The sequence below is a fragment of the Boleophthalmus pectinirostris genome, unplaced genomic scaffold (assembly GCF_026225935.1).
Source record: "Boleophthalmus pectinirostris isolate CB_2022bp ecotype Guang Dong unplaced genomic scaffold, ASM2622593v1 HiC_scaffold_7, whole genome shotgun sequence".
Classification (NCBI taxonomy): domain Eukaryota; kingdom Metazoa; phylum Chordata; class Actinopteri; order Gobiiformes; family Gobiidae; genus Boleophthalmus; species Boleophthalmus pectinirostris.
In genome coordinates, this window is record NW_026571473.1 from 1,472,447 (window position 1) to 1,494,153 (window position 21,707).

The 21,707-nt window shown below is 40.5% G+C and overlaps 2 protein-coding genes across 3 annotated transcripts in view; one reads left to right on the forward strand and one right to left on the reverse strand.

Annotated features, from left to right (window-relative positions):
• Window positions 1-4,085, forward strand: part of abca7 (ATP-binding cassette, sub-family A (ABC1), member 7) — a 45,873-nt gene extending 41,788 nt beyond the window's left edge. The window contains 3 exon segments of the mRNA XM_055165024.1: window positions 61-153; window positions 775-1,024; window positions 2,298-4,085. Of these exon segments, the coding sequence (XP_055020999.1) occupies window positions 61-153; window positions 775-1,024; window positions 2,298-2,735 (781 nt within the window). The 3' untranslated portion in view covers window positions 2,736-4,085.
• r3hdm4 (R3H domain containing 4) lies at window positions 6-20,036 on the reverse strand. Of its 2 annotated transcripts, XR_008633564.1 has the most exons (9): window positions 19,861-20,036; window positions 17,244-17,401; window positions 17,032-17,153; window positions 15,491-15,605; window positions 15,298-15,371; window positions 14,306-14,391; window positions 13,089-13,144; window positions 12,082-12,334; window positions 6-142 (listed from the first exon to the last, which is right to left on the reverse strand). XR_008633564.1 is itself a non-coding variant. In XM_020927759.2 (8 exons), the coding sequence occupies exons 1-8, from the start codon at window positions 19,899-19,901 to the stop codon at window positions 12,207-12,209; spliced, it is 780 nt and encodes a 259-aa protein (XP_020783418.1). In that variant the 5' UTR covers window positions 19,902-20,036; the 3' UTR covers window positions 8,788-12,206. The 2 variants fall into 2 exon arrangements, 1 of the variants encoding a protein (XP_020783418.1); XM_020927759.2 differs by lacking the exon at window positions 6-142 and having other exon boundaries at window positions 8,788-12,334.
• Window positions 20,037-21,707: the final 1,671 nt, after the last annotated feature.

Below are 21,707 nucleotides of genomic sequence, written 5' to 3' on the forward strand. Positions count from 1 at the left end.
CTTCAGTTCCCTTGTGTATACCGCTGTGTTGATATCTGTCCATGTGCTGTGGGTGTTCAGTATGGAGGAGTGTGAGGCCCTGTGCTCCAGGATGGCCATCATGGTCAACGGCCGCTTCCAGTGTCTGGGCTCTGTGCAGCATCTGAAGAACAGGTGAGAGCTCTGCTCTAAAAGTACTGCACTGTAAGTACTCCGTTGAATGTACAGTGTTGAAAGTACTGCGCTCGAAGTACTGCTCTGTGAGTAATGCACCAGGCAGAGAAGTGAAGGTTATTCAGGTAACTGATCAGGCTGCATTTCTTTTTTTCATAATGTAGTCCTGAGCATGGGTGCAAAGTCATACAGATACTCACATTTATGTATTTGATTAGATGTTTGATTTTGTGTCATTCTAGCTTGGAATTAGCTACATTTAAAAGCATAAAAGTAAGAAAGAGTCCCAATCCATGACTCACCTCTGTCTGTCTGTGCTCCTCCCTCCCTCTGCAGAGTACTTTGAAGCAGGCCTAGTCTGATTGATCAGAGCTCAACAAATACACAGATTCTAGTTTAAAACAACTTAATTTGGCTTTAAACTATCCATTAAAACTCACACTTCTTTGTAGAAAATGCTCTAATATTGCCTAAAAAAGTAACTTGTAACTAGTACTAGCCCTTAAGTCCTCCAGTCCCTGCCCCTCCTCCCTTCCTCCCTCTCCCCTTTAGTCCTCCACATCGTGCCCCTCCCTCTCCCCTTTAGTCCTCCAGATTCAGCTTGTGTGTTTGTTGTGTCAGGTTTGGTGATGGCTACACCATCATCCTGCGCCTGGCTGAGTGTAAACCTGCCCAGGAGCAGTGCCCTGTCGACACGTACATGAGGAGCCACTTCCCCCACATCCAGCTGACGGAGCGCCACCAGAATGTGCTGCAGTACCAGATGCCCTCCCACGCCTGCTGCCTGGCTCAGCTTTTCCACACACTGTCTAACAACTACGAGGAGCTGGGCATCCAAGACTTCTCTGTGTCTCAGACCACTCTGGACCAGGTGAGCAGCCCGGGCACGACCAGGAGAGATGGAGAGTCTGTCTGTCAGAGCTTTAACACACAAATAGGTTTTAGCTTTTAATGGTTAAACATACCTAGATTTTCTATTTTTTTCAAACCTATTTTAAAAGGCCTGTATTGCATTTCTGATCTATGTTCTAATGTTTCCTCGTCACAAACATTCCTGGAGTTGTGCTTCATTCCAACCACATGTTTAACACACAAACCCTCCCCAACTTAAGTTTATTCTATAGCATTAGTTCAATTCAGGCTAAAAATAGCTGTTCAACATCATATAATGTAGTTACTTTATCAAAAACAGACCTGGAGTTGTGCTTTGTTTCATTCACACATGTTTGAGTAACTGTACATTATTAGTTTGTCTGCATCTCCAAAGTTCAAAATGCTCTATTCCACCTTGTGATGTCATGAAGCAGTAATTTTCAAGTTCACATCTTTTATTACCTTTAGTTCAGTAGAGATTATCAAGTCCAGGACTGAAATTATCCACATGATTTTAGAAAAGATGCATGGAGTTTAAAAGCACAGTGGACCATTTTCTGTCTGAGAAAAGAACTTGTGTTTCAAACATGTGTGAATGAAATTGAACAACTCCAGGTCTGTTTGTGTTGAGGATACATCATCACACTAATGACTGGAATAATAAGATTGGAAAATAACATAATATGGACTCTTTAACGTTAAAGCTACCACTTCATGGAGGCTTCTGAGCTTTGGAGAAACAGGCAGCCTGATAATCCAGGGTTACTCAGACATGTGTGAATGAAACAAAACTCCCCCCCAGGTCTGTTTTTGAGGAGGTAACAACATTATATCATGGCTTAAAGGTCACAGGAGTCACATTTTACATAATATAGGACTTTTAATAATCTAACTGAAACCAAGATGAGCATCTGTGTGTTTTTAAAGTCCATACATGTATTTATGATCAACTATTTATAATCATTTCCATTCCAAATAAATGCTATTTTCAGTCTGTGCACCTCCTGCTCCCTAACCCTTGTTTTAATTCACAATCATGAGGGATAAGGACTTCATTAGTTTACTTTCTACGTAACATTTATAAAGTACAGTTTCCAAATGAAGCCATTATTTGAAAGTAGAAAATATGAAATACCTATCCAAAGGTGACCAGAAGTATGTTTAAAAGGGAACTGAAGACACAAGAATACATAATGTCTTCTTTAAAACTGTAAAAATAGGTACAATGCCTTTAACTTAAAACAAAACACAAATCTGTTTTTTAATCACAGGTTTTTGTCAACTTCGCCAAAGATCAGACAGACGAGGACTGTCTCACCACAGTCGTGACCAATGGGACTCCTCGTATAGCTCCTGAGGCCCTGCCCACTGTGACCTCCTCCCAAGCCCCTTCCGCTCGCATGAGTCTGCCCATTATAAACCCACAGCCCCTGGTCACGCCCCCTCCTCGCATCAAGACCCCCCAGAAACCCACCAAGTCCCCCGGCAAGGCCAAGAACAAGAGCCCAGACAGAGGGGAGCGGAGTGGGGGGACAGCCCTGGTCCCTCTGTCCCACCAGGAGTCCAGCAGTGAGGGGGACTCCAGTGACCAGCAGGGGGCGCAGGAAGGCACCAGTCAGACCCGAAGGAAACACAGGACAAAACAGTCCCCCAAAGACCCCACTGCACTGTTCAATGTGGGCCCCAAGTCTAAGGACACGTCACTATAGACAACACAGACCAAAGGCTGTGCTACTTTTCTACTGTAATCTACACAGAAGAAGTCTGTCTGGTATCGCTCTGTGGAGCTCTCATTTATTGAGTATTAAAATATCAAACTTCATTTGGATGCTTTGGAAAAGGCCCATGCTAATTTAAATACTGCAATAATAATTTAAAGATATATATATATTTTTTTAAAGACAAAAGAATAAAACATGTTTTTCATTTTGAATGACAAAACGTGTCCTTACTGTGAGTGGGCTTGCTGTAGGATGATCTCCTCCTGCTCCTTTCCATGGAAATGTTGTTGCTTTGGCATAACTATAACTGTCTCATTCTCTTATCTGGAGAATGTTACATAGTGGCCCTTTAAACAGACAAACCAGTGTGGTGCAGTATAGTACAATACTGTGGAACTTTCTCCATGGAGGTAGAGGAGTTTTCTGCCCTACTGTGGAGTATTACAGCCAAAGTAAAAACATTTTGATGTTGCTCACAAATATTCTAAAAGTGTTCAGCAAAGGTCCAGTTTAATCTTCTCTACATGATTATGTTCAAAGAGTTCCATGTATCAGTTAGTATCTGGTATTATGTATTTAGTACAGCTGTCCAACTGAAAGGACTTTTAAGACACGAAGAGTAGCTGAGCTGAGATTAATATGAGGTTTGTGGAACTGATCCCAAAGAAAGAATGAGGAGAAACATTTGTGGATCACTGGACACTGGACCCTGTGAATCTGTTAAAGTTCTATAGGCATCTGGCCTCCATCTGAAACATGACATCATGTATTTGTTGGTGGTAGTACATTAGTCCTGCCTCCACATGACATAACCCTGCAGTACCAGACTGACTTCATGTGTAGAATACACGGGGACGTCAGGTTTGTGTCTTCCTAAACTGGCTCATGTGCCTTTATGGTCAAAAGTGACTCTGCTGTGTCGTCATGACGCTCACATTAGCTCTGCTGTCTTTCTAAAAGATGTATTTATTTATGTCCCATTGTTTATTGTAGTTGGTGTAAACTTTACATACAGGGGCCTCCATTCACACTGGTGTCCTTGACCTTTAACATGAGTGAAAATGTTACAATGGTTTAGTCCTGGTGTAGTCTTGGATTAGTCCTGGTTTAGTTCTGGTTTAGTCCTAGTTTAGTTCTGGTTTAGTTCTGGTGTAGTCCTGGTTTAGTTCTGGTTTAGTCCTAGTTTAGTTCTGGTTTAGTTCTGGTTTAGTCCTGGTTTAGTCCTGGTTTAATCCTGGTTTAGTTCTGGTTTAGTTCTGGTGTAGTCCTGGTTTAGTTCTGGTTTAGTCCTGGTTTAGTTCTGGTTTAGTTCTGGTGTAGTCCTGGTTTAGTCTTGGTTTAGTCTGGTTTAGTCCTGGTTTAGTCCTGGTTTAGTTCTGGTTTAGTCTGGTTTAGTCTGGTTAGTCTGGTTTAGTCCTGGTTTAATCCTGGTTTAGTCCTTGTTTAGTTCTGGTTTAGTTCTGGTGTAGTCCTGGTTTAGTCTTGGTTTGGTCCTGGTTTAGTCCTGGTTTAGTCCTGGTTTAGTTCTGGTTTAGTTCTGGTGTAGTCCTGGTTTAGTCTTGGTTTAGTCCTGGTTTAGTCCTGGTTTAATCCTGGTTTAGTTCTGGTTTAGTTCTGGTTTCCTGGTTTAGTTCTGGTTTAGTTCTGGTTTAGTTCTGGTTTAGTCTGGTTCCTGGTTTAGTCTTGGTTTAGTCCTGGTTTAGTCCTGGTTTAGTCCTGGTTTAGTCCTGGTTTAGTTCTGGTGTAGTCCTGGTTTAGTTCTGGTTTAGTTCTGGTTTAGTTCTGGTTTAGTTCTGGTGTAGTCCTGGTTTAGTCTTGGTTTAGTCCTGGTTTAGTCCTGGTTTAGTCCTGGTTTAGTTCTGGTTTAGTTCTGGTTTAGTTCTGGTTTAGTCCTGGTTTAGTCCTGTTTAGTTCTGGTTTAGTCTGGTTAGTCCTGGTTTAGTCCTGGTTTAGTCTGGTTTTAGTCTGGTTAGTCTGGTTTAGTCCTGGTTTAGTCCTGGTTTAGTTCTGGTGTAGTCCTGGTTTAGTTCTGGTTTAGTTCTGGTTTAGTTCTGGTTTAGTCCTGGTTTAGTCCTGGTTTAGTCCTGGTTTAGTCCTGGTTTAGTCCTGGTTTAGTCCTGGTGTGCACTAACAATCAATCAGCGCTGCAGAACTTTGGAGAAACATTAGTCAGGTCGCTGGTGGAGGGCTCTGTATGTAGGTCTATGGTATCTGTTGTCTTTGTTTCCCTCAGGAGTCTTGTCATAGGGCAGTTCTGTGTAGGACTCCAGGTCATGAGCACTTTAATCACAGCTGTACGTCTGTTACACAGCAAATGATGCTGAAAGTGACTGTCATTTAAATTAGTTTAAATAATTTTGATGTAGACATTTTTACTTTTTGTCAGTACAAAATGATTCTCTCTAATTTATTCTTATGCTGAAACCTTATTTTTATTATCTGATCTATTTATTTTAAAAGAATTGTATTGGTGTATGGAATATAATGCTATTTATATTTTTTATGATATTTTTTGTATCTGTACAAACTGGACTGTGCTGAATGTGTCTCTAGATGTTTTCAGGCTGGACAGAATGGTGCTGATATTCTGTCTCTCAAAATGGGCTGCCCTGTCGAAATGAGCTACCTTATGTTTTTCCTAGTGCTGTCATGCGATTAAAAAAATTGAGAGATTAATTAAATATGATCTGTAATTAATTAATCTAATTAATCTCATTTTATTCTCACCTAAAAATTGCTGAGAAAAGCTTCAATTTGAGGTATTTTCATTTAAATTCATTATTACATTATTGTGGCAGATCAAAAGACTGATATAGAACAAAAAAAGTGACTTTATAAAGTCATTTATTGTTTAACAAGTCTCTCCAAATTGGCTGTTGAGCCCAAGTCTCCATGAATTAGAAACTGTTTGCTGTAAAGTAAAGACGAGGAAATCTGAACATAATAACTTTTGTCTACTTAAAGACAATAAAAAGTCCAGTTTTTCCTTAACCATATTAAAAATATTATTGATAGAGAAATGCTTTATATATGAAATCACTGGTTTTAGTCCTTGATTTAGTCCTGGTTTAGTCCTGGTGTTAGTTCTGGTTTAGTCCTGGTTTAGACCTGCTTTAGACCTGCTTTAGTCCTACTTTAGTCCTGGAATGGATTAATCCTGGTTTTAGTCCTGGTTTTAGTTCTGGTTTAGTCCTGGTTTAGTCCTGGTTTAGACCTGGTTTAGACCTGGTTTTAGTTCTGGTTTTAGTTCTGGTTTTAGTTCTGGTTTAGTCCTGGTTTTAGTCTTGGTGTTAGTTCTGGTTTAGAGACGCACAGGAGGAAGCGCGGTTTACGCAGCGTACGCGAGAAAACACGATCGACATGCGGCTCACGGGAGCACGTCGGTGTCCACGCAGTGTCTACGGAAGGAAACGTGGTCCGCGCCTCAGGTTAATGACAATGATGAAGGTGTGTGTTTGTGTTTGTGTTTGTGTGTGTGTGTATAGGACAGTAGTGCAGACATCATGAGTCTATGCAGGTTGTTTTCACCAGTGACATTTAAGTTGTAGGCGATATTATATTTGTTATTTTCTTTTATATTTCACGTCGGGAGAAGAATTTCCAAGACACGAATGTGTTTTTACCTGTGCACTACTGCTCTGTTCTACTGGCTGTTCGACCTCGTCCATTGTGTGACTGACGCCGTAAACGTTAACATGACGTTTACATCGCTCTTACTGCGCGCGTTTTGTGTGGGTTTCCGGCAATGAGTGGAATTACCGAAATAAATAAAAAATTATAAATGTGTTTTGTGTGTGTGTGTGTTGTTGTCCCAACAACACATAAAAACAGGTTTTATAATAAAGCAACTCGCATACAGAAACAGTAAAGTTAGAGATTAAAAATGAGATTAACGCGATTAAAAAACATAACGCGCTAAATATGACTGTAATTAATTAATCGCAATTAACGCGATAATTTGACACCCCTAGTCTTTCCGTTTACAGTTTTATAGATCTAATAAAGCTGACCTCCCTAGTTTTACTACATATTTCTTTGGATTAGAGACAGTGAGTTTGACGCTGTTTGCACACAGTGATCACACAAATTTCAACTCATTTATACACATATACATAAGTAGTTCATTTGGACAGTTGTATTATGCTCAAATAGGTTCCGACTAAAGGCAGCACATTTCGACAGGCCACTTTAGCCATCAAATAATGTTCCCACTGTAGAATCGCCATTATTTTACTTGTTTATATCAATTTGGGTAGGGGTAGATCATTTTCACAGGCCTTTCTCTTCTATCAAATAATGCATCCACTAGAGGGCGCACACAGTGGACATTGAAGATGGGACAGTTCCATGCAGTTCAATTTTAGCCGCGTTTAGCCGCTTGTATCAGGTCCACAGTGAAACTAACAGCTGAACACACTTGTATTTACCTTCGTACAGACTCACCACGGCAAACACGAGGCTTTCAAAAGTACATTTTAAAGCACTTATTAACAGTTTTTCTGGACCTGGACTCTTTCATACGACACAGATCTGCCCCAGGAGCATGTTGGTACGATGGCACGGTGGTAAACGAACAAATACAACAATAGATTCATGCTCTCTATGGATTTTGATGGTGACACGCGCCTACGCTCGCGTAGAGCGTCTACGCGCCTATGACGCGCTGCTCCATAGGGCCTGGCTCCACTGCACGCGTGCCGCCCTCATTCACTGTTCATGCATTCTAAAACTTACGCGTCCAAACGTTGCAGCGCGTCGGTCAAAATACGACCTACGCAAGCGTAAATACGCGTGCAGTGGAACCAGGCCCCAAACGCTGCAGTTTTTACGGCCTGGCTCCACTGGCACTATTTGCCCACGATGTAAAAGAACGAGAACTTCGCACAACAGTTACTAGAGACGTGTGCGTTGGAGGAGAGGGAGCAGCCCAAGAACATAGAGGAAAATCCCGCACACCGTCTTTGTTTGCCTGATGAAGGCCTAGTGGCGAAACATTGTACAGTTTATCTTCATAAATCTCACAATTTGCAAGTAAGACGGTGTGCGGGATATAAATTTGCCCGCAAAATATGCCGTTTGTCAGATTCACCAAAATGCTGCGCGTTTTACGCCGCAATGATGTTCTAGAACAACGCGCGTATTTTACATGAGTTTTGCACATCAAGACGCGCGTCAGTGCCAACACAACGCGCATATTTTACCCGCGTTCTACTAATGTAATAATGTTCATCCCTCTTTTCTGGCCACCAATACATTTGAAGTGTTTGTGCCCAGTCGCTGCCCCCTCAGGGCACACACAGTCGTGTTTATTGTTCTGTCATTTGGCCAAAAACACATTTTCAGATTTTTCTTGGCCTTCAGGCCATCTACATTTTTATGTCAATATCAAATATACGACTAAAGGTCTGGCCCTCACTCACTGTACTGAGGCCCTTGATCGTCCCTCCTCTCATCTGTTTTCATCTGCAGGACTCTTGGATGAGAAAGGTTTGGAGGCCCCTGTGTTAAACCAATACAAACACATGATCCACATTTTAGAATAACTTTGTTTTTAAACAGTGAATTGTGTGGGTTTTTTTTAATAGTAACTAACTAATAACTTCATGTAACTTCAGTGTTCTTTTTGTTCCTATGTTTTTATGGTGAACTTCATGTAACTTCAGTGTTCTTTTTGTTCCTATGTTTTTATGGTGAACTTAATGTTACTTCAGTGTTCTTTGGGCCCTGCTTGAATCTGAGCTTTTATTATGAACAGATTTAATGTATGAGAAAGAGTGATCTCACCTACAGACAACACCCTACATTGTTCTTGATGGTGAAGTGACACTAATCATGACTGTCAGCTTCTTGTTTGTACCTTTAGAGTATTTAAGTGTTAGAACTTCTTTCTCCTACTGTTGAGTACCTAAAAGTGTTATATAACACAATATAAAAATAAGACATGCACTAGTATATCATCTTTTTTTTGTTTTGAAATGGTTGTTGTTCATTAGCACGTAGATCAGTGACAGACAGTAAAACACACCAGCACATACACACGTGCTCTTAAAAAGCTTTAATGGCTGCAGAGGTCCATCATTATAAATAAGCCACACCAGTCTTATATACACAACATGCTGTGAGGATGCATCCATGTTTGGAGTAAAGCTCGGACTGCACAGGCCAGCGGACATTGGCACTGGTCAGAGATGATTCAACTAAATACAACCGTGCGGACCTGAGAGATGACATAACACAATCCTTTGGTACAAATAAAGAACATATGAATCTACAAACGCAAAGAGGAGAAAAGTCCACAGATAGAGACACAAGCAGAAGAGCGCAGATAAGGCAAGTGCTCTGTTCCAGTCAAATATGTACAGCGGCCCTTTAAGAGCCTCTTACTCAAAGTCTATGTGAGGACAGATTGTGCTTAAATCGTTTTACTACACAGATGTTTAAAGGAGCAGTGTGGATCTTTATTCAACTGTTCTGCAGGTGTATTGCCAAAAGGGGGTGGGGGTTTGAAGCAGTTAGCATAATACATTTCTTCTTATTCTAAAGAGTGATTGTTTGACTTCTGTGGGTAAAAACATCACATTTTTAGGTCACCATGTCCCCTTTACTGTTTTGAAAATGCTATAATCGCCCAAAACTTAGGTGGTGTTTTTATTTGTTTTGGCCTTTCATCCACATGTTTCGGGTGAGCCAAAACTGTATTTTTTTAAAACAGCCTTTGAGCCTTTCTTGCACGAAATCTTAGAGCTAACTGCAAGGAGGGTTTGAATAGGACTCAGGAGAGATTGCTAAATTACTTAAACATGGTTAGGTTACATCATTTTACATAATACTCTCTCTTTCAGAATAAATCAATAAAAATTATCTGATTTGGCGTTTACCTGATATCTGGGGACAGACAAATTATTTTTTATGGAATATAAAAATATTCAATCTTACAAATGGTTACTTAATTTCAGACCCAGTGGTTTTCTACACTGCTCCTTTAAAATCAGACCATTTCAAACACAAGTACCAACCGTCAGATTATGGCTTTGTATTTAACACAGTACACAGATAAAGTTGGCAGTAAATGTCGGACTGTACATGAAATTAAACCAGAGGCCCTTCCACAGGCCTTTGAATACAATCGCTCGGCGTGTGTCCCTTTTCCTATCAGAGTAGTTCCATGACTCTTTCGTCACTGTAGTTCCTGTGACTCCTGTGAGGCAGTGATACAGTTTGTCACCAATAGCACCTTCAAAATCATCTCATGATCGTAAAAATCGTGTAAGTTCACATTCGATATTAGAATTCAAGTGCTTTCATTGGTATAAAGCAGTACAAGTATAAAACGCAGTCATATTTACAATTGGCTTTTATGGACAGGTCGGTTATCGAGGGGCTCTCCTTGTTACTAACACTCACCTATGTGGATGTGCTCTTGCCTACTACTACAACTACTACTACTACTACTTTAAAAATGCAGTACTGCTTTATCATTTCTACAACTGTTGATATGAAACAATTTAAGTTTTACTGATTTTGAAGTGAGTTTAAATATGAACTTTTTCCTCCTTAATCTTTGAAGTACAAGTATTAAAAGGGGTGACAGACTCAGACTAAGTAAAAGTACAAATGCAAATACAAAGTTAATACTAAAATGCATTAAAAATCTACATGAAATACAACAGATTATTGTAAGTCTGTCCACAGCTGTGTTGCCTGGTCTGCTTTCTCCGTCAGTCTGGTAGTGCGCGGTTTGAATGCTATTTGAAGGTGGGACAGAGAAACTAAGAGTAAATCAAATGAAGCGAGTACAGTAATAAAAATAATGTGGAGCGGTTGCCATGCCCACCGTTTCATACAGCGTTATCGTGTCAGTGTCAGGCGGTTCTGTAGCGGAGACATTCGTTTTCAAAATCGAAATATTTTTTAATCAACACAATTCTTCGTTTCCTCTATGGCAGATAACATTTATATGACTGAATACAACTTTCAAAACCTTGAGGTGGGCAGGCTAAAACAAGAGAGAATGTCAAGTAAGTCAAAGGTTCTTTTCAGGCTTTTCATGTCAGTTCCATTAAAGAATCTCCAATCTTTTTTCTGTTATTATTCTGAATCACAAATAAAGCTCTCTACACAAGATAACCTCGTGGAATGATTAAAGTGGCAGTAAACACCCACAAGCTCCTTTCAAATAGAGCTGCTAAACCTGCAGGACTAAAGGGAGGAGGGGTGTGGCCTGGAGGACTAAAGGGAGGAGGGGCAGGGTCTGGAGGACTAAAGGGAGGAGGGGTGTGGCCTAGAGGACTAAAGGGAGGAGGGGCGGGGCCTGGAGGACTAAAGGGGAGAGTGAGGGGGGAGGAAGGGCAGGGTCTGTTACTATCAAACACCATTTACACAGTTTATAACAAAAACTGTGGACTTAGTGTTTAGTTCCACTTTAACCTCTACGGAGCAATACAAGACTGACTTTGTACAATGACAAAGCGGTGAGACTGATCAGGCCAGCACACGTGTGGGACAGCTCACCTGAAAAACCATTCTAAATAAATATATTTTAGTATAGTTTTCACTATGACATAAAGTATTTACCTTTGTAGAGATCTGAAGGCAGAATCTGAAGCGCCTGACTCACTGTACATGTCATACAATGTAACGTTGAACTCTTTATACAGTCGCTCGCTGTAATATGAACGTGTCATATTGTGTTTTAGCATCTTTAAAAGGACTCCGATAGACATTTCTTATATAATCTGACCTTGTTTATGGCTGTGAGCTGTGCTTGTAAACAGACTGTGGATGAGTTAAAGCAACACTGCGGAACACTGCTGCTTTAAACTCCACTCCTCCTCCCTGACTCACTCATCTAATGTGCACGTCCATTTACTCACACACTGCAGGTGCTGATCATGACAGAACCCCAGCGCAGAGCAGCAGGGCTGAGCAACACTGCTGATACAAGAATCTACCACATGAATCCCACGCATTCACACAGGAGATTTGTTCAATCACTTAAATTTGGATTTCAATTCAAATCAGATAGTGTTTTTTGTGTTTTCTATTGCAATTGCATTTGAAATGTATGTTTGCAGATTCAAATTTACAAATTTACAGTGCACATTTTCAGAAGATCCAGGAGCCTAAAGGTACATTATGTAACCTTTCAGGTGTGTGTGTGTGTGTGTACATGTGTGTGGATGGGGATGAGGGGGTCCTCCACCTGCTCGTCTCAATAGAGATAAAATATGCATTTTGGTCCACCTCTAGATAGATATAATAATGCCATACTGTGGAACCTTACAACATAACATCTCTATGAAGCATCCCCCATTAAAAAAGTCACATACTATACCTTTAACATTTGAGAGAAATCTATGTGACGGTCAACTACAGCCCATGACAGAATAATTTTTTTAAATGTGCTGTAATTCTGTGCCCTAGATCCAGACTGCAGTAGGGAGGGGAGGGAGGGGAGGGTCACAGGGGGGTCAGGGGCTGGTCTCTGCTCATCCTCTCCAGGTAGGCCGACAGCAGCAGTGACGGGGGGAGGAACTGGCTCTGTTTGTTCACCACTTCAGTCTGACGTGAGCCGTTGGAGTCTGTGCCTGAAAAGGTTAAACACACATCACATGTTACAAGTGACTGTGCTGTAATGAGGTTGTTTGTTGAAAAAAGTGCTACATTATCTGTTTGTCAGCATTTCTGAATCTCTTAAACTTCTACTACAGGATTACAGGTTATGTAAGTTTGCCCTCTGTTGGTGGGCTGACAAAAAGCTAACACAATAAACGATGAGATTGTGAAGGTGACTGAAATGAGTCTGGTGAACACATGACTTTAAAACATGGAGGAGCTGTAATACCACTGACCACAAGCGGGAGATGGGCTAAATATGCAGGACTACTCTAAAATGTGAGACTTATGAATGATAAAAAAGACAACAACATTTGTGTAAAGATGGATGACAGAGGCTCACACCAAGTTCTGTCATTGTGACATTTCACTTTCCTTGCCTAGTATGAATGTTGTGTGTGCGTGAGTGTTGCTTTGCTTCAGTCGGCTTGCCCCAGGGCCACTGTGGCTACAATAGTCTCTCAGTATAACAATAGTACAACAGCCTGTAAAGACCATTACAAGTGAAAGGATTTTCACTGATTTGCCATAGGGGATTTAAGTTTGATGACAATATTCTGAAATATTATTTTTTTACTTTATTTTAAAGAAAAGTTGTTTTAATCAGTTACTTTATAACATCACACATTTGCAAAAAGAGAAGAGATGAAAAAAAAAACATGTCTGATGTGTTCCATTGCTGGTGTGTGTGTGTGTGTGTGTGTGCGCATGTGTGGAGGGACTTACTGAGAGAGACCAGGTCCATGTACTGGCACACAGCGTGGAGCAGCAGACGCTCAAAACTACACACAGAGATAAAATACACTTTAGAACATTGGCTCTTATTCAGCACACACACGCGCACACACACACATACACACACATACATACACACACACGCACATATGCACACGCACACATTAGAACATTGGTTCTTATTCAGCACTTCCACTCCCCTGATGCATCAACTGGTTTCACTTGGTGGAAACCGTGTGACCTCGCAGCATTAGGATTCATTCACTCGATGGTAGGTGGGTGCTTTTTTTATTTAACCAATCGCTGCTATTTGGTCATGACGTATGTAATGCACCAAATCCCGTAGGAAGAATTCCCCTTCTTCCTACAGGATTTCCTTCCTGAATTTTATCACGGTCTTTCTGATCTGGTGAATCGTCGCCAACACAGAATGTCTGTCTTTGTCTACATCCATCTCGACACTTTGTTTACTGTTGTGCTGTTCCACAAAAGGAACACAGATAAGTGTCATGAGTTTGACGTCATGACTTCACAGCTCAGAGCTGATTGGCCGGTGCTCGGTCTACAACTTCTGGGGTTCTTGTAAACAGTCTACTGAATTCTGATTCCTGACCTAGTCACTGGAGAGAAATGAAACTAAGCAGAGGCACTAGGATGGCGCCAGCCTTGCTACACTTCCACTACATTACTGTGCACTTTCCCACTAACATTAACATAATCTAATCTGAAATAAAGTTTTTATTTGAGCACTCATGTGCCAGTCTAATATGACTGTGGTGTATCATTATTTGGAGAAGTAAAAACGATTCAGGAAGGAACACTACAGCTGGCTGTGTGCACAACGGCTCCCGGCTCACTCACAGAATATGGTCACATGCACAGTCACAAATATTATCCCATTTGGACCAATGGGATCAGAGGGACCATGATCAGACAAAAATGGGGATTGTTTTGTGGTTTACATGCCATTTTAACAGTCTTAAAGCTTAAAAGAATCTGATGATAATGAGATTTAGAGTGTGTAAGTAACCACAGCAACTGTTAGGCTCTCTATTTCCTGTTGTGTCTCTGGGGCTTTTCTAGTTGTATGAAAATTAATAAATACTTCAAAATAAGCAGTGGACAGTGAGAGGATGTCACTGACAACATAAAACTTTACAAGGTCTACCTGCTGCTGGTGTAATCAGTATATGGAGGGTGGGGTGTACCTGCTGGAGAGGCTGGTGGTATAGATTGAGGTTGGCTGAGCGTTGAAGAAGTTCAGCAAACTATCCTCCAGCACCTCCACTGTTCCCTGAAACACACACAAGGCAAAAGTGTCACAATGATGATGTGAAAGTAAAATCATATGGCACCTTATTTTGAATTACATGACATTTAACACTCTTTAGTCTCAAGAACTGTGTGTATCCTGAGTTCTGACACTTTTAAAAATGTTACTACAATCACAACTGATCCTGTGTCTCTAGAGGCTTCACCTGTAGAAAGAGACATGTCCAGGTTTTCCTCATTCTCAGTTTTTGGACAGACCATGGTTCATGTGAAGCTCAGAACCTCCAGAATTCCCTCCCTGAGCTGCAGAGGCTGCACTAGCACTGACTCATGACTGGTGCAGGTGCTGGAGTTTAGGGAGAGACTGTTCATATCAGAGAGGCATTTTAGGGTTAAACCAACTGGATTTTAGTGTTGAAACTGGCAACATAAATGAGAGACTCTTCTGATTTCTGATTGGATAATCACCTTGACAACCCAAACAACAATGTCCATTTTTTGCAATGAACAATCCATTTGTTTAACAGTTGTTATATTTGACCATGACTACCTTACATCTGGGGACACAGATTGGTCAAGTTTGTGGTTTGGTCAAGGTTTTTTATAATTCCATTTTAAAAAGTCCAGTCTGGTAATAATACTCAGTGTGATACTTAATCACATTCAGGTCAGAGCCTTGTTTAACCCATTTACGCCGGATGCAGCGCAGCGCAGCACTGAGTCTCCTGCCAGTGTTCCAGATTGTCTGGCGATAAGCTTAAAGTCATAGGTGAGTGTGTAAACCTTTTGGTGTTTTAGATCATAATTAACATGTAAAAGCAGCAGCTGAGCTAACGGCTAACACACTCAGTGAGACGTGGTTCTTCTGGTAAACATCTAGTGAACAACCAGTTTCGAGGTGTGACGTGGACACAGAAGTGAGACTTACAATAGGGACCTGCCTCTTCCTGAGTGTGATTCGGAGCCTGCGGTCAATCCTCTGAAAGCAGTCATGAGGGTTCACTGTGGGGTCAGAAACACCATCAGATCTCACTTACACCAAAGAGGGGGCAGCAGAGCTCACTCACAGCACAGAGGGGACAGAAGTGCTCACTCACAGCAGAGGGCACAGCAAAGCTCACCGTTCCTGTGGTCCCGGAGCAGTCTTCCTCCTCTCCTCTGGGCCTGCTCTTGCTCCAGAAGCTCCAGCAACTGCTCCTGCTCCTCTCCAGAACACTTCATGAAGTCGCTCCAGCGCTGCACACAGAGGAACAGAAGACCCACCTCAGGAGACAGCCTCACAACCTCACTCACTCTGACTCTATGCAGGCATGTATGTAGGTATTTTATATTAATTATAGGTATTTAGTAAAGAAAAAAGTGAAATAACTGTACTAAATATTTTTAGAGATGGTCTGTATTTATTGTGGGAATTTATTCTTTCTTCTAGTGATGAATGAAAAAAGCTGCCGAAGGTTGAATTATGACTCATTATAGATATAATTCAGTAGCAAAACACATCTCCAGGTATTATATGTTTTTGATGAAGTAACAAGGCTAAAAGTCCACAAGAACCCTGTTTGTGTAATACAGGATTATCATTATTTAAATCAACATTTTAAACTGATAGAACTTTTGAACACATTTGTCATTTTCTATAGCCTGACATAAATAAATAAATAAATAAATATTTGAATTAAACATATAAAGGTCACACTGTCCAGATTAGTACAAGCAAATAACACCAGCTGAATGTGCAAGGACCTGCTGGCTCAATTAAAGAGTGATGCAGTTTAAACTGGGTGAAAAACAGAGTAGCTGAAGGTGGAGACTTGGTGCTAGTGAGCCAGCACACTTTAGGTCATAGTAGCAAAGTGGCAATAAAGTGCACTAATGTGTAATGTTAAAGTGCATCTCATCTTTAGTGACTTTAGAGAGCTAAAACCTGCTGGTGCTTTTCAGATTCTAGAATGTGATGACATCATACTCATTTTCATTATAATGTACTTATGTATTTGCCATGAAAAGTCTAACAGTTTATAAGTGACTAAACCCAAGAACCCTCTGTATAACAAATCAGCATTTCAACAACATTAGCTGCCCTCATCTGTATTAAATATTATTGGTCTGTTGATACTTTGCAGTGACATCATACCGGGGGTTTACTGCACAAGGTTAATCAGTTACCATGATACGACAATGCACACGACCAAACCATTTTAAGTCTTTAAATTCAAGAAAAAATACAAAATGGATTTAAACAGCACATCTGTAGGAGCCTGTGATCAAAACAAGCGTGCATGGTCCTGTAGCCCGTGACTGTAATGTTATTTGAGAGGGACTTTTTTTAACACATGGATTTTATTATAGTTCTATGGTTTAACAGCACAAAATCAGATCATATCATACGTTATTGTTCCATCTAAATCAGTTCAGATTAAAGTCTAGAGTCTAGAGACAGAGCAGTGCTTACAGTTACCATCACAGAATGCTGATGACATCAGCTGCAAAGCATCAGTAGAGTAAGTGGTAACATTAGTATCTACAGTGGATAGAAGCTTTAGTATTGATCTGCATAAAACCAAACACAAAAACCTAATTACTGCAAAGTGCACTGTCACAGCCCCAGTAATCACACACACACAGCAGTGACCCCAGCTCGTGTGCGCCCCCGCTGCCTGACCTCCGCATAGTTCCCATTGATGCAGGCCTTGGTGAAGATGGTGGGGATGGCTGGATGACTGCCCAGCTCCAGATCATCCAAACAGCACTCCTCTTTCTCCAGGAGGTTAGCCAGGAAGCGTGCTGAAACAAGCAGCACAAGAACCACAAGAACCAGGTTAGACTTGAACCACTGCACCAGGCCCGACCCTGCCCAACCCCCGCCCAGCTCACTGTTCTCCTGCCGCCGCTGGCTCTTCTTGCCCTTGGCGCGTTGGATGAGGTCTGAGTTGCGGGTGGCTTGGCTGATGTAGAACTGTTTCTTTTTGGGAGACACACGTTTGGCTGGAGAGCAGGGCAGGGAGACGCACTTACGCTCCTCAGGCACCAGGCTGAAACAACACAATACATAATGCACAATACAGTGAATGCAGCAAGTGTGTTCATACTGGATTTTTCAGTACTGTGGAAAAGACTTGATAAACAATCCTGATTCTGATACCATGACGATAATAAAAAACACCCTTTATTTAGACAATAGAATGTGGTTTTCAATATTAAACCATAGTACTTTCTTCCGTATCTGCTCGTGACCTTATATCTATAGTGGTTATATCCCTCAGTGTTCCAGTAGGTTCCATATAGGTCCATGGGCATATACTAGTCTATGTGCTCTTCTACTTGATCTGATGCAGCTCAAGATAAATGGGACATATGTTAGTATTAATTAGTATCTGATTCTGTGTCTGGGACAATGGCATTCAATATCATTTTTTATCGTGAATATAACATACTTTACAGTGTGTTATAGTGAAAGACCTACAGCTGCCCTTTAGAACACACACTGAGAGACACACACACACAGAACAGGTTTACAGTGAAACATGGCTGCAGGGATCTTAAAATCATCGCAATAGTACGACGTTACTACTGTAGCTTTTTGCTTGCTATTGTAATTAAATGTAGTGCAGCGCTCTGTAGTAATCAAGGTTAGAAATGCACATCAGCACTAGCCATAAAAATAAAACTCATAATAGTCAATCTCTACCACTGATCGCACATCTGCCATGCTTCATTGTCCCTTATGAAATTTTCATAAAGCTCCTTCCATTTTCTATGAAACGTGACTGCAGCCTCAGAGCCACACAACAGCAACAGCAGATACAAAAGTAGGTCAGTGGGATACGCTCCTCTTATGTGTGTGTATATCAGCTGGTGTCATTTTTAGCCCAAGCCTGAGCGCTGTCCTACTAGGGTTGCAGAATATATCGCACTCCAAATGGCAGTTTTCAAGTTCTAAAATGTGATGATATCATACTCTGAGATGGGGGGAAATAGGTGGGTTTTCCTATTGATTACATTGTACATTACCATGAAATATCCCAAAGGTAAATCCACAAATGTTGAACATGTTTGTGTCTATTACTGACTGTACCCCACAACTCACTGTATTACAACAAAACTCAGTGCTTCCAAACCTCTATATCCCTTTTAGGCCTTAGAGAAGAGTAATTTATCTAATTTCTTACATATATTCCTGGGCATATTCAGGGCTAGAGAAATCGACCTTGAGATTCCCTCACCCTCTGCCAAAAGAATTCTGCCATATCGACAAATCTCACACCAGCCACATATTGAACCTTGTTTTAACTTGATTAATTATAGGGATGAAGTAGACATTGCAGCAGTTTGTTTGATTATGACTGACGGTAACCTCAAGGTAAGTCAAGGTTCTTTTTACAGGGACACCACAGATTTCAGAACTATCACAGTTTTTAAGTGGCAACAAGACAGATTTACCTCAATTTACACATAACCCGGGAACTTCTGAGAAATCTCTGATACAGCTGTATCGTCTGTCGACTGTGAGATTTTAAATTCTCTGTCAAAGGTCGAGATCCCCCAAAATTCAGACCTTTTGATATGAGTAGCCATCATAAGTAAATAAGTAAAAACAGATAAGGACTGACAGGAAAGCCTTGCTTTATTCCTGGTTCAATATCGGTCCTGGGGGATGTTCCATATAACAGTTGGACAGAGCTATTACAGTCTTTGTATAGTGTTTGAACTGCAGCAATAAAACACTTTCCAAAGCCAAATGTTTCCAGAGTTTTTTTCATAAATTGGTGATTGACCGTGTGAAATGCCTTACAGAAATCTACAATAAAACAAAACTGTCCCCTCCTGTATATTCATTATAGTCCAGCTGGTCTAATATGAGTCTAACATTATTTATTATTAAGTCTGGGTTTTAACAACATTAATTTAACTTGCCCCCCATCTGTAATGAATAATATTGGCCTATAGAATAATGTGATGTCATCTGATATCTGCAATAGAAAACGCTATGTCAATGTTCGCATTTAGCAAATCCCAAAGATAGTCATTATTTAAGTCTTTTACAAACAAAATATCCAATGTAAAACATCAGCTGATACTGTGAGGGATTCTTGTATTTAGTTTAGCAGTTCACTTCAGACTAATCAAATATTAAAGCTCATGGCAGGATGCACTTTCCATGCAGATTCCAACTTAAAACAAAACTATAAATCACAAATTAAGTCGGAATGGTCAAATGGTCCAGCCCTGTGTCCTCCAGTCATCTGCAGCCTGGTCCTTATCCTTATCCTTATGAGTCCTGTCAAGTCTTTACTGGGACCACTTCTCCAAAACACTGTTCCAATTTACAACTCAGTAAACGGACACACCCTGTAGCGTTAAAACAATGATTTGTGGTGAATTCTTGCTGACGATCGTTGCATTCATGTCGCTTTAAGTCGCTTTAAACCAGAGCTAGCTCCCTGCGGCTAACTGAAATGCTAATATTTTGGATCCGTAAACATTGACTCACATATAGTCCTCATCTTCATGGTTATCCGTCAGAACGACCATCTTCGTCGGGGAGAGGACACGGGCTGGTCCGCGGGGCTGGATCTTTGGATAAAAACGGGGAGAGGGGGTTTGAAAGCGTCTGGAGAGGAGTTTGGGGCAGGTTTGTTTAGCTGTAGTCGCTAGCTCCTGACAGGAGAAGAGGGCGGGGCCAAAACAGGAGTAGAGGGCGGGGCTAAAACAGCAGCAGCAACAAAGATGGGAGAGGAGGAGTTTCTGTGGAGGAGCAGGTCCAAATATTATTATTATTTATTTAACTGCAGCATTTTGTTGGAAAACTAAATCATTGTAATTCCACTTGCTTCCACTGTAAACATAGCGATAATTATTTCACTTTAAGGTTCAAAGAACGACCCATAAATGTTCTCTTCACATTAATGTTGTTCCCTCCTCACAAACAGACCTGGAGTTGTGTTTTGTTTCATTCACACATGTTTAAATAACTCTTTATTATTAATCTGTTTACATCTCCAAAGCTCCAAATGCTGTGATTCTAGTAAAGATGTATGGAGTTTAAAAACACAGTGGATCACTTGTATTTTGCGTTAGAGAGATGACCACAGCCTGTTTGTGTGTTAAACATGTGAATGAAACAAAACACAGTCCAGATCTGTTTGTGATGAGGAAACTACATTATAACATAGATCATAAAATAAAGTATGAGCCTTTTAAAGTTCATATTTATCTCCACATTTAAATGTAACAAGCTTTTCTCTTCTCTTACTGATGTCAGAATGCACACCAGAGGGCGCCAGAGTCAAACGAGTCTGCAATCAAAGGCACTTTGGTTTATTTGGATGTATTTATGAATATGCATTTTTATCTTAATATTTAAACAATGTAAAGAAGTTTATACACTCTTATACACAAGAGAGAGAGAAAAAAACAAGACAAGACCAAAAGTAATATAAAATGTAGGGGAGAGTGAAGTATTTGTTTTAAGTATTTGTTTTTATTGTTTGGAAATATTATTGTATTTCTTTATTATAATGGTGAGCATTTGGTTTATTTTGAGTCTGTTTTGTTTTGTGTATATGATATTTGGCAGCATGATCAGAGTCTGAAAGAGGAAAGAGAGATCTGTAGGAATGGAGGGAATTGAAAAAGAACAGGACGTCACTTTCTTGGAGGCTGATCATGTCTGGTTTTGGTCTGGTTTTGGTCTGGTTTTGGTCTGGATGAGCTGCTGTGGGTCCAGATGTTTCTGCTGTTTGTACAGTGGTAGAACAGGTAAATGATTGTTTCAGTTTTGCTTTGACAGAAGTCGCAGTTATAATCAATCTCTAATTTGAATCTTTCTAAGGTTTTTTTTTTTTGGCCAACCACCCACGCCCTGCTCCTCTCATCTCCCCTGTGTGTGCTGAGCTCCAGTGTGACGGGCTGTGGGTCTGTTTGGAGGTTGAATAATATTTCTGATCTATTTGTTTGAACATGTTTTGATATTAATATTGACCTCTCCTAAGGACACATTGTTATTTATTTGATGATTAAATTGAGACCCCACACATGTTCAAAGTGATTTGTTCATGTTCATAGTTTACTATTTTAATTTTGAGCTAGTGAAAAGGTGAGTGAAAGGCTGAACTTATTTTTCAAACTGACTTCCAGTTTACAACAACTTTACAACATATAAACCATAAGCCCTATAGAGCCACATCAGCCCGTTTGATATTATAATGTGCTTAATGCAGCTTTGACACATTTGTTTATGTTTTACAGACACTAAACTTAAAACCACATGGCTCATTTGCTCATTTCAACTGTATACTGAAAGCAAAAAAAAAACAAAAACAACTTTCCTCTTTCCTC